Source organism: Engraulis encrasicolus, chromosome 4 (genome assembly GCF_034702125.1).
Source record: "Engraulis encrasicolus isolate BLACKSEA-1 chromosome 4, IST_EnEncr_1.0, whole genome shotgun sequence".
Classification (NCBI taxonomy): Eukaryota; Metazoa; Chordata; class Actinopteri; order Clupeiformes; family Engraulidae; genus Engraulis; species Engraulis encrasicolus.
The window spans coordinates 52,980,043-52,992,761 of NC_085860.1; the positions used below are offsets into that span (position 1 = coordinate 52,980,043).

General features: G+C 42.4%; 1 protein-coding gene across 1 annotated transcript; it reads right to left on the minus strand.

The window, feature by feature from the left end:
* Window positions 1-239: 239 nt before the first annotated feature.
* Window positions 240-9,830, minus strand: LOC134448124 (von Willebrand factor A domain-containing protein 5A-like; the record flags this gene model as incomplete). The annotated part of the gene is made up of 11 exons (XM_063197882.1): window positions 240-590; window positions 1,113-1,227; window positions 1,320-1,405; window positions 3,108-3,252; window positions 3,356-3,444; window positions 4,170-4,327; window positions 5,241-5,382; window positions 5,891-6,098; window positions 7,319-7,364; window positions 8,149-8,371; window positions 9,621-9,830. Coding segments are annotated over 11 exons (1,686 nt in total), but the record flags the coding sequence as incomplete, so codon positions are not given.
* Between the last annotated feature and the right edge of the window lie 2,889 nt (window positions 9,831-12,719).

Here is a 12,719-nt window from a genome sequence, read left to right on the forward strand (position 1 = left end):
TCAGCTGCTCGCATCATACTAAGACCCCTTCCTGTCACCACATTACCCCTGCAACACCTCCACTGGCTCCCTATCAAGTGTAGAATTCATTTTAAACAATACTCCTCCACACCTTCAAGGGCATCCACAGTCTTGCCCCTCCCAATTTGAATATCCTTCAAATTGCTATTCCCTCTGGCTCCCTCCGTTCCTCCTCCTCCATCCTCCTCTCTGTCCCATCTGCCCGCCTCAGTATGGGCAATAGAGCTTTCAGTTGCTCTGCTCCCCAGCTCTGGAATACCCCCCTGCTGCTCTGCTTTCTTTTATTTTTGTTTACAATCTGTTTTTTATGCGTCTTGTTTTATTATTGCTTCGCTCTGTGCAGTGGCTTTGAGTGTTTTGAAAGGCACTTTTAAATAAAATGTCTTGTAATTTTTTTTTTTTTTACTCACCTCTCCTTTGAGCTGAGCATACAGAAGGGCCCTGTGGCCGTGGAAGAGAAATGTGGGTAGAGGGGACAAAGTGGAGACTGACACGCCATCGGGAAGGTTCCAGTCCACCGAGATGTCCTTCGCTGTCGGATGCAGTGCATAGCGGAGAGACTGCATCACCTGAGAAAAGATGTGGGCCCGGCCATGTTCAAGACACATGAAGCGTTTGCAACTACTGTAGTCTTGTGACGTTCGTGAACGAACCGATTTCATATGAACAGCCAGAAATACCATCGCTATTTGCAACTTGTTTCCTTCCTCAGAAAATAAAACAAAGAACACATTTCAGATTGGAAACTATGTGGACTGTTAAGGAAGAAAAATCTGCACTCACAAACTGCGTCTCATTATTTATTTATATTACCACCATGTCCAAAAAGCAAACGCGTTTCGGCTATCAAGCCTTCATCAGTGAGTGGTACCACGCACTGATGAAGGCTTGATAGCCGAAACGCGTTTGCTTTTTGGACATGGTGGTAATATAAATAAATAATGAGACGCAGTTTGTGAGTGCGGATTTTTCTTCCTTAACTTGATACATTTTATCGCGCACCCAAAGACTTTCGTTTTTCCAAGAAGTTGAGCGCGTCCTTTGCCAAAACTATGTGGACTGCTCCCTTTATACTTCCAATTGCCTCCTACCTTGGGTTGCATGCGGTCTTTTCCAGTGATGAACTGAGCATGCCCAGAACCCTCCTTGGCCACGCCGGTGATGAAAGCAGTGCTGGCACCCTCACCGATACCAAAAGAGAAGCATCTGGACACACATACACAATCCCAATTTCTAGACCTTTCCTTATACAAAAAAGTCCCACAAAAAACATTAAAATTCAATGTTCTATTACTTACCGGGTAGGATTTACATCAGCTTTTACCAGGTTCAATGCGACCTTTGTGTTTCCAATTCCCACCTCTCCATCAGTGAAAATGAAGAGCTGTGAAAGAGAGAAATTACTGTAAATTCACACATTATTTCTGAAACTGTCTTGTTAGACGTCATCTGTCTCTGTCTTGTTAGACATCATCTTATATTATTAGGGCTCTTTGCAATGTATTTGGCTGGATTTTCACCTGAACACTAAGGAAATGTGACAGTCTATTAGATAAAGCTGCATGTACTGTAGTTTGTTCACAGGCTCCAGAATGAACTTGTTCATAATTCATCAGACAGTCAACAGTGTGTGTTCAGTTCACATTTGCCCAAATAATGAACTAGTTCATGAACTATAGTTCATTTGACAAGTTCAAGTAAAACACTGCTCTTAGATATGTAAATCTCTTTACATTTCCATGACAAATTTATTCCATGCATCTGCAAAAATATTGACTCGACTGCAAAGATGTACAGTATAACAGTGCATTTATTTTAAAGCCAGTGTAAGGTAGCCTGCAGTACAACATGCGACTCACACAGCCCTGAAAATGACATCACTCCCAAAGGGTGCTCCCCAGGGCAGTGAACTTGACCTGTTCCAGAAGGTGGTACTACATTCTATTGCCAGTGTAAATATGATTGTTTTGGATGTAGGCAGTTGGAAATAAGGAGAGTGCACTCATCAGAGAACTTCTGTAACCACTTTTTCAACCATTGTATACTTCTGCCAAGGTCCTGAGCTACCTCCCTGGAAGTTTTCCCTGCCCTCCGCAAAGCAATGGCTGGAGCATAGACTTGAGGCTCTGAAACTGAAGCTTTTCCAGATATTTGTTTGGCCATCGTGGCAGCACTCGCAGAAAGGATTTCTCTGTCATGTTTGATGATAAAACCAAGAAATGTATGTATAGTATAGTATGTAAACAAATGAAATATTAACATAAACCTTACTACAACTTTCTGAACAGGTGCTGCACATTTTGAAAAAAAACCCAATAATGCTGTACACTGAAAGTACTCTTACCGTGTATCTATTTATCATTGAGTCAAAGTGAAATTTCTTTAATGCTCTCCTATGAAAAGATACACTCACAAATCTGCAAAAATGTGTGGGGTGTACTCACTTATGAGATATACTGTATTTAGGTACAGTAGAATAACTGGTGTATAAACTATGTGTACAGTGTACATCAGTAAGAGTACTTTCACTTCGTACACCTTTGGTAACACTTTACTTGACGCCGGCGTCATATGTATGACATAATGGTGTCATAACATTGTCATAATGCAGTCATGAATGTGTCATAAACATTATGTCAATGTCATACACATTGTATGACTTTGTCTTTAAGTGAAATTCGGTTATGACAAAGAAAGGCCTAACAATGTCAACTTTTCATGGTCATAACACGTTTATGACATTGGCATTATGTTTATGACTTGGGGCAGCCGTGGCCTAGTGGTTAGAGAGTTGGTCTTTCAATGAAGGGGCTGCCGGTTCGAATCCCCACTGACCTCTCCCTACATCTCTATCCATGGCTGAGGTGCTCTTGAGCAAGGCACCTAACCCCACATTGCTCCAGGGACTTTAACCAATACCCTGAAAAATAATAGTTGTAAGTCGCTTTGCATCAATGAAAGCGTCAGCTAAGTGCAATGTAATGTAATGTAATATACTTGTTCATGACACTGTTATGACACTGTTATGTCATACGTATGACGCCGGCGTCAAGTAAAGTGTTACCCCCCTCTGTTTAATTGTTCACCTGTCTGGGGTGGTTGGGAACACAGGGCAGGCTGTAGATGTGTTCCATTGGCGGCAGGATCTCAGTGCCTCCCATATTCGCCCTCATCCCCTTCACTTTGGCAAGAGCTTCATCCAGTGTCTCCTGGTTGTACTCAACACTCTTCCTGCAAGTAAAAGTTATTATGCCAGATAACAATAAACACACAGCATTTGAAAAGTAATGGAGAAACAAGCTATTGTAAAAGTAAAATCTGCCAACATACTGACGGGAATATATGTTCAAAGTTGGTGCCAAAGCCATAGATGTTGAAGTAGCAGCCCATAGGTAGGCTTTTGAGGAGCAAGAGAAGGGTGTCCTGATGGTGGGAAAACAAATAGGATTGAATGAACATCTGAATGAACATTTAAAGGGGCATTCCACTGGTGGAGACAGGAATATGTATTGAAAGTGGGTCATATATGTAGTAGAATAGTAGTATACATTTCTAATTTGGTGCCTTCTTGGCCGAGAAAAGGCAGAAAATGACTTTTTAGTGCTTGTGGATTTGTGACAACAATCCCCATAATGCATTGCAATGCTCAAGTTCCACAGGCCACACCCAGGCAGCTCTGCCAGTGACTTACTGGAGCCTCAATGCCAGTGATTTCAAAAGCACTGGCACACTGATCTGTTATAGGTCTGTTAGCGCATTAGGTCCAACCCCCTATGGGCGGAGTTGAATGGGTGGGAAAGAGGCTTGTTGTCTCAACAGAAATCCACCTCTCTTACACTTCCTCCTACAATGATGCAAAATGATGATCTTTACATCAGTGTAGGAGGAAGTGTTAAGAGGTGAATAGAGATTTCTCCTGTCTCAGGGGGAATTGAGAGAGTGTTGCGCGACCATTCGAAAGTATGACTGGGTGTCTAACAATGGAAAGTCTAATGCAAATGGGTGGAGTGTCCCTTTAACACTGTACTGTAATAGCATAGAAAATAAACAACACAAAAATCGAAATCTTTGTGAATTTACATAAGAGTTTACAAATAGAGCCTACTAATAAAGAGCCTACTAATACAGTAATTCCACAATGATGACACCTTAGCACTGTCTATGCGCTTCTTGGCATCTTTTCCAGAGTGCATCTTGCTGTCCATACTGCACGAGCGGACCATCACAAAAATAAACTCCCCAGTCTCTGAAGCTGGCAATTCTGGGTAGCAGCTGAGCATAACAACGGGATCACGCATAAGTGAGCCTGAGAGTCAAAAACAAAAAAAGAAGAGGGCGTTTATCCTGGAAATTACAGTTACAGCATGATGTCACATCACACAATATAGGATAAAGGAAATGCCAAACAAAGAATTATTCAACTGATCATCAGGTTAAAGGACCAGTTCAGTCAATTTCAACATGCAGTTGTAATGCTCACACTACCCTGGACTTGTCAGTACCTGGGTTTTTTGGGTTTTTTTCTCCTTCAGCCTTTTCCGAGATCTTGGTCATTGCAATGGGGGCAGTGCTTTGTTTCCATTTAAAAAAAAACATTTGTATTTATTGCCAAAAACATCCGAAAGGTTATACGTACAACATCAGCAGACAACTACAAACAGCGGTACCTTTTGGGAAAATATTTGGAGTAGGCCTATGTTATATTTTTAAAAAAATGTAAACAAACGCTGCCCCCATTAGAATAGCTTATATCTCGGATAGGGCTTAGCCGAAAAATGTAGAATCACCGGGTACTGACAAGTCAAGGGTAGTGTGAGCAATACAACAGCATATTGAAATTGACTGAAGTGGTCCTTTAAAGGGTAACTTATGCCAATTTCAATATGCTGTTGTATTGCTCACACTACCCTTGACTTGTCAGTACCCGGTGATGCTACATTTTTCGGCTCAGCCCTTTCCGAGATATAAGCTATTTTAATGGGGGCAGATTTTGTTTACATTAAAAACCTTCTTAACATAGGCCTACTCCAAATATTATAACACAGTTGTATCTCTGTTTGCTAGTTGTCTGCTGATATTGTATTGTATTGTATTGTATATGTATACAAACTCTGCCCCCATTACAATGACTAGGATCTCGGAAAAAGGCTGAAGAAAAAATCTCAGGTACTGACAAGTACAGGGTAGTGTGAGCATTACAACTGCATGTCGAAATTGGCAGAAGTTATCCTTTAAGACCGCATTACCTGGTTCTGCACTCTCCTGTCCAGCCTCCACGATGGCTGTAGACTTGTGAGCGTCTTGGTAATAGAAGAGCAGCTCCACGTCCCGATCAAACTTGTACCCCGAGGACAAACTCACCTTGCAGATTACAGAAAAGAAATCAAATGTAAAAGTAGTCTGAACTGTCCTAAACTGATATTCATGTGCAAGGGAAACTGCTTATTCCTGTCCCTTCCTTTGGCCACCAGTTTGACATCATTGTTGGTCGTAGTTTTTATTCAATTATTGTACAATTGAGAAGTTCAGTGGATAAAAACCCTGCACATGCACGAGTCATACAAAAAATTGGAATAATGTTTCTTACTTTCCCATGCAAGGACATATTGGAATAAACATAGAGACATACCTTAGACAGGGACAAGAAGACATGCAGACATTATTGCAAGACAGAACTACAGAAGACATATAATAAGAACATACAGGAAAAATAGAGGTATTTGTGTTGTGTGTGTATTTGCATGGTCCTATATGTAACAATGAGGCATAGTAATAGTAATAAATAAAACGGAAATTACAATCTAAGCTAAAGGTTGGGAGAAAGTAGTTTGCCTTGCGCCCGCCCACAGTAGTGTGCACTTCCTCATACCTTGGCCTCTGTTTGATCTGAGTTGAGATACTCCAGTGGCTCCAGAGAGCAGTTGGACTCCACTTTAGAGATGCGCTGGGGGGAGGACACCTGAGCCCTCACAGCCAAAGTGTAAGGAACGCCATCGACCGGCATTGATGTTATAGTGGCCACCATTGGACTCTGGTCCATGTCTGAAAACGATGACACAAAATGACACGGTATGAAACTCATTTTACCAAATACATTATTCAGAGAATGTAATAGATGGTAGTGGTGTGCATTGGCACTGCCCTCACGATTCGATTCGATTCGATTCGATTCAATTCTACGATGCATTGCAATACATTACATTTCTACTGAAAGCAAAGCAAATGTTTCATCAGTCATGATGAGGCAAAACAAGTAGTCAGATACTGAGCAACATTTTATTGGCTGTTTTCTGTATCAGTCTTGCAGTTCTCAACGCTTTGAAGTGCTTTTATTTAATTTAACATTCATTTACTCCTGAAATATCCACGGAAGTAATTGAAACTTAAAACATTTTCCGCATCGATTCTGGAACTTGCCGCATTGAATTGAATCTTCCATGCCCTGCATTGCATTGAATTGCCGCATCGATTATTGTTGACACCACTATTAGATAGACATATAATAATAGGCGAGTACATCTATGCAAAAAAAAGACCTAACCCCCAAAAAATTGATACAAAAGGTTTTTCAACTGATTGTGTTACCTAAGTGTCCTTAATAACATACTAAAAATCTAGGAAAATCTGACTTCAGGAAAGGTGTCATTTTCAAGATCAAAGTTTTTTAAAATAAAGGTTACTACATGATAATTACATTGGCATGAACTAACATGTTTTCAGGATCTGTTTGTTTGGAGTGCTGTTTGGGTGGATAAAGACACTACTGCTATGATAATATCCATGTGCTGTTTGTCAGGGCACATCATCAGTGATGAATCATGGTGTCACTAGGTATTTTGGGTCTTTCAGCAGCTGAACTGAATAGACAGTAGCCACTACATGTGTAAGTAGAGGGCAAGGTGAAACGGTTGGTACTGGAGACAGACAATGTCCTGAAAGGACATAGGGCTTTAGCATAGCTTTCGGGTAAGCCAGAGTAGGGCCTGTTGTAGCTTCATAGGCAAGGGTCAGGGCCTTGTATTCAGTTAGGGCATGAAAAAGAGGACATGACTGGGAAACTGAGGCTATGTGGTCAGAGAATAATAGATGGTCATCAACAATGACACCTAGATTTCTTGTGACCTTATTTGAGGCAACAGTAGCAGAATCCATATTGAGCTCGATATCATGGCAACCTAAATCTTTGGCTGGGATCACCAGCAGTACATTTGGACGAGGCTCAACTGAAGGTTGCATTCCTTCATACTTGTGGATAGTTCAGAGAGGCAAGCGGAAATGTGTGTGACCGTGGAGTCACCTGGCACAAAGTAACTGCTTCATCGGAGTAACAGTAGTATGAGAAGCTGTGAGAACAGATAACATGGCCCAGTGATGTGGTGTACATGGCAAACTGGATTCCCAGCACCAGCCTTTAGGACACCTCTGTGGAGAGGCTATGATTTGAGGACAGCTGACCTTGCCCTTGATACATGCTAAGAATGATACCACCAGAATGTCTGGAAGAACTTGAGACACATAAAACTCAATTATTTATCTAAGAGAGATGTTAAATAATCATGTTTTGAAAAAAAAAATGCTAGCTGGTGTGTCTGCACAAAGATTTTTAGATTTACTACAAAACAAAAAGAGATGTCCATAATCTCTTCTGAAGATATCTTCTGGCTTCCTAGAAACAAAATAAAAGAGTCATTTTGAGCTTGGCTTTTTCAGATTTTGAGTTCTTGTATTTTGAAATTGAATGCATATTTAATTAGATTTATTCCAATTACCATATTAAAACATAACATTTCAGAAAACTTGCAATACATTTTTTTCTCACAAATATGTGAGTAATCACCGGATTAAGTTTCATGGTGATATTGGCAAGCTACATTTTTTGGCCTATTCACCTGGAGTGTCTCTTGACCCTTATAATAAGCCTATGGCAGCCATGTTGAAAAACTCATTTCCCAAAGTCAGATTTTACTAGATTTTTAGTATGTCATTTAGCAGGTCCAATAGTAATAGAATCCATAAAAAAACCTTTTGTATCAATTTGTTTGGGGTTAAACCCTAAATGTACTCGCCTATAATGGATGTTAGAGTATGAGCTATTTTCAATAATACTCCATAGTGTTTGGCTCTCACCCTGTGGCGTGTAAAGGGGGTTGAACACAGTAGGCAGGCAGAAGCGCAGGGCATCGTCAGCTTGCATGGCCAGCTCGGAGATGTAGACCAGCGTGATGGCGGCACTCTGTCCCGGAGGCAGGCTGCCCACAGTCAGCTGGAAGACGTTTGAGCCCTGCTCCTTCTCCTCCAGCAGGAAGGCCGGCTTGCCTGAGCTCAGTGCATCGTCATACTCCTCGAGTGCCTGTGTTTGGTGACATACTCAGTCGGTACATGTTTAGCAGTGACAGGCAAGTTAGGCAACCCTGATTCTGAAGCTGCAGAACAGTGCCACAAACAGTATTCCAAATTGCCTGATTTTACCTGCGTAAAATTGTAATGTAAAAATGGGTTTGTTTGGCACTGGATTGTAGCATCTCAATACAGGCTGCTCATCACTGAATGTTCTTTAGACACGAGTGATTTGGGCGACAACAGCTGATTTGAGCGACTTGAGCAACAGTTTGAGTTTGTAGCTGAACTACAGCAAATACTGTGCTAATTAGCAACGGCACGGTTCGGGCGACAGCCACCGCAGTCAATTGGAATGTTGGAATGCTTGCATTCTGCTTTCAGCGGGCATAGGCCGACTCTGTCGCTTCTTATAGCTTAGGTCGGCTCTGGTGTGTTCACAGAACAACCTTGGGTGTGAATTGAACCTGGGTCTCTAGTGTAATAGTACAGCACTTTAGCCCACTTAGCCACAGTGCTAGCCTGGTCCTGACCATCCCATAATACTACCATTTCATTTTGGATTCATGGTCTGGCATTTGTTTGCTCTAAAGCGATTGCAGGAAGCAGGAAGTTTGCACTGTTTGCACGGTTTGAAATGATTGGACACCTCTCACCCAATCACTGACAGTTACTCAACAACAACATAGCGCAGACCAACGAGGGGGGTGGGGGGGGGGGGGGGGTGGTGTTGCGCATCAAAATCCTACCGCTCCAGACACTCCAGAGAAAAGCAAGGCCAGACTCGTAGTGGAGTCAATCCTTTGGCAGAAGTACGTAGGATGGCTCGCGAGGCTACCACAGTGCCTGCACTGCTGCCCATACTTCAGAGGGTAAGGGCTTTCTCAATTCTCATTTTATTGAATGATTAGATAAAAACTTGACTCTTGGCAGTAAAATTTGCTAACATCATTTAACATATTCATGTGAAAGCCCATTGGGAAATTCCACTCCAACTCCCATTGTCATTGTGACACAGCACTCCACAGCACATAAGTGAACACTGCACACTGCACACAACGAAATTGCATTTATGCCTCACCCGTGCAAGGGGGCAGCCCTCAGTGGCGCCCCATGGGGAGCAGTGCGGTGGGACGGTACCATGCTCAGGGTACCTCAGTCATGGAGGAGGATGGGGGAGAGCACTGGTTGATTACTCCCGCTCACCCATGACTGCCCATATTCATGTAAACATTAAGCAGGACCAAACAAAATGTACTTGCCCTCTGTTTGTCCTGCAACTTTGCCACCACCTCCACGTCTCCTAATTTGGCACTGAAGTGGCAGAGGGCACATTCTGCGGGCAGCGGGAAGACAAACACCGCCTCCATGGGGCGCTCTTCTTGGTTCAAGTACAGCAGACTGGAGGACACGGTAGCCACATGGCCCTGCACCTGCACGTCCACCTCCACACTCTTCAGGGGAACTGCAGGAAAAACAGGTGAAAGTCAAAGCGAAAGCCATGAAACAGCCAACTGTGAAACTCCAACTCCCATTGTCATAGAGCTTGAAAGTGACGTCACTTGCCCCGATTTTATGGGACGATTTTAGCCGAAAATCGTAGCATGCAATCCAGTGATATTTCGATCCCCTTCGAGTTGTGCCACGAGCTCCACATATATTGTTTCTGATATTTTTGTTTAATTTTTCGTACGAACCCCCAAACTTTTTAGAAATCTGTGTTTCTTCACATTTTTCATGCAGACGGCCTCGGAACAAAACATTGATACTTCTGCATGAATAATCTTTATCTAGCCTCTTAAACAGCATATTTGTAGCCCAGCGCATATAATGACTGAGATCAGAAGATATTTACTTGCTACCATGTTGTTAGATGGTCAGCTTAGGTCCCGTGAAATGCGGAACTAAGGGGCGGGACTTTCAAGCTCTATTGTAACACAGCACTCCACAGCACACATGTGTTCACTGCACACCGCACACAACGAAATTGCATTTATGCATGACCTGTGCAAAGGGGTAGCCCCCAATGCCGCAAGGGAGCAGTGCAGTGGGACGGTACCATGCTCAGGGTACCTCAGTCATGGAGGATGGTGGGGAAGAGCACTGGTTAATTACTCCCCCCACCAACCTGGCGGGTCGGGCATCGAACCGGCAACCTTTGGGCTAACCGCTTACCCATGACTGCCCAAGTGTAGCTTGAGAAATATATCCAATTTATTTACAAAGCACCTGACAGTCATGTAATATGTAGAACGAATGACTAATCCTTTTGGGATGGAATCTTGAAATCACTGTCTTATACATTTTGATAATGACATCTGAAAAAGACTGGCATTCTTTTGAACCCAGTGTGGGTCGGGCTAAAGAAATGTACAGTTTTTACATATTTCAGAATTTGGTGAATTCACTATTCACAAGTGTCAAAGCAACACGTCTCCTTCACCGAAATAAACCTTGTGTCACTGACTGAGAGTGTCAGTGGTCATTGCACTGGCTACCAGTGAGATTTAGAATTGAGTTTAAAACTCTTCTGATAGTTTATAAGTCACTAAATGGCTTAGGCCCTAAATATATTGTAAATATGCTTGAGCAATATCATCCTAATAGATGTCTTAGGTCTACTGGTTGTGCCTAGGGTCAAATCCAGACAGGGTGAAATGGCATTTAGTCATTATGCTGCAAAATGCTGGAACCAACTTCCTGTCCAAATTAGAACTGCCCCAACAGTATTTTTTTTTTTTTTTTTTTTTTAAGTTAAAAACAGCTTTATTGTCATCTACCTTTGGTGATTGTTAGTTAATTAATATTATCTATAATACAATATAGTTTCCTCTTTTTCTTCTCTTTTCTCTACCCTTTAGCACATTGAATGTATGTTGTGTATAATGTATAATGTGTTAAGTAATTTTGATTGATTGATTTTTATCAACAAAGTTTGTAAAGTAGGCCTAAGTTTGTAAACTTCTCCTTTGAACCCTATAAAGGCCTACGGTAAGCTGTGACAGGCAGTTTGCTTGTTTGATCCAGTTTATAGTCAAGCTGAATTTGCCTGTGTGAGCTGTGTGTTTGATTCAGCGATTAATAATTTATGTGAATAGTTTCAAACCGCTACACTGTTATGCCCAATCACATGTAAAGAGTGAACGTGATGACACGATGCAGCAACACGCGTTGTTCGCTCAAAAAATGAACAAACAGAAGACTTCTGGGGAAGCGTGACACCAGCATGGCTGCATAGTTTTGAGCTCCGCTCGGCTTGACCTTGTTTTCCCCTATATTACTCAGATAGCTTTGAATTCCAGTTAACAGTAACCTTATGATATATTGAACAACAAAACTTAAAGAAAAATATGCCAACCGACCAAAAAAACAACTCTACTCGTACAGGAAAGGCGAAAAAGCAAGGGTCGCCTGAAAGCAAGATGGAGGAAGACGCTGCACCAGCTGACAATACTAAGGCAGAGTTCGCCAGCATCAAAAATCTTCTGAAAGGCATAGCGGCAGATGTCAATAGTTTGAAAACAGGTATGGAGAAGTTACAAAGTACAGTTGAGTCGCTGGGCTCAAGGATGACGGACGCTGAAACCAGAATTTCAGACCTGGAAGATGCTAACAACAGCCGAGAGACTAGCATGGACTATGCCTTATCGAGCCTCAAAGCGCTTCAGGATAAAGTCACATATTTAGAAGATTACAGCAGACTGAACAACGTGCGTGTGATGGGCATTCCTGAAAAAGCGGAGGGAGGAGATATGATGGGCTTCGTGCTTGGTCTACTATCTGTACAGTTGGGTCTGGATGTGGATATTGGATTTGAAATTGAGCGAGTGCACCGCGTCGGGCAGGCTGAGGAGGGTCGCACTCGTCATGTTCTGATCCGCTTCCTGAGATTCAGCGCGAGAGAGGCAGTCCTCGCTGCCGCCCGTGAAAAAGAAGAGGTCAAATGGGATGACAAGAAGCTGTCTTTCTTCCAGGATCTTTCACACGAGGTGCTTCAACAACGCAAGAAATTTGACGATGTGAAAAAGCAACTCAAAGGATACGGGATCAGATACTTCATGAAGTATCCAGCAACGCTGAAGTTCTCTGTAAATAACAAGCGGCATTCCTTCACTTCACCGAATGCGGTGGCTACCTTCCTTGCATCGCGGGGCTTCACGCAGGATGACGAGTAGGTTTATGGGTCAGTCATTCTTTTTCAACATTGAGGAATATTTCTTTATTTTAGTTTTGCAAATATACGCCAGTTGTGCATGTTACAAGTGTAGCCCATCATGCCAGTGACTTTTATAAGACTAAAGACCGTGGGCCACGCATTCCACTGGTTGCATAATTGGGTGCACTGTGGTGACTTCGTAATT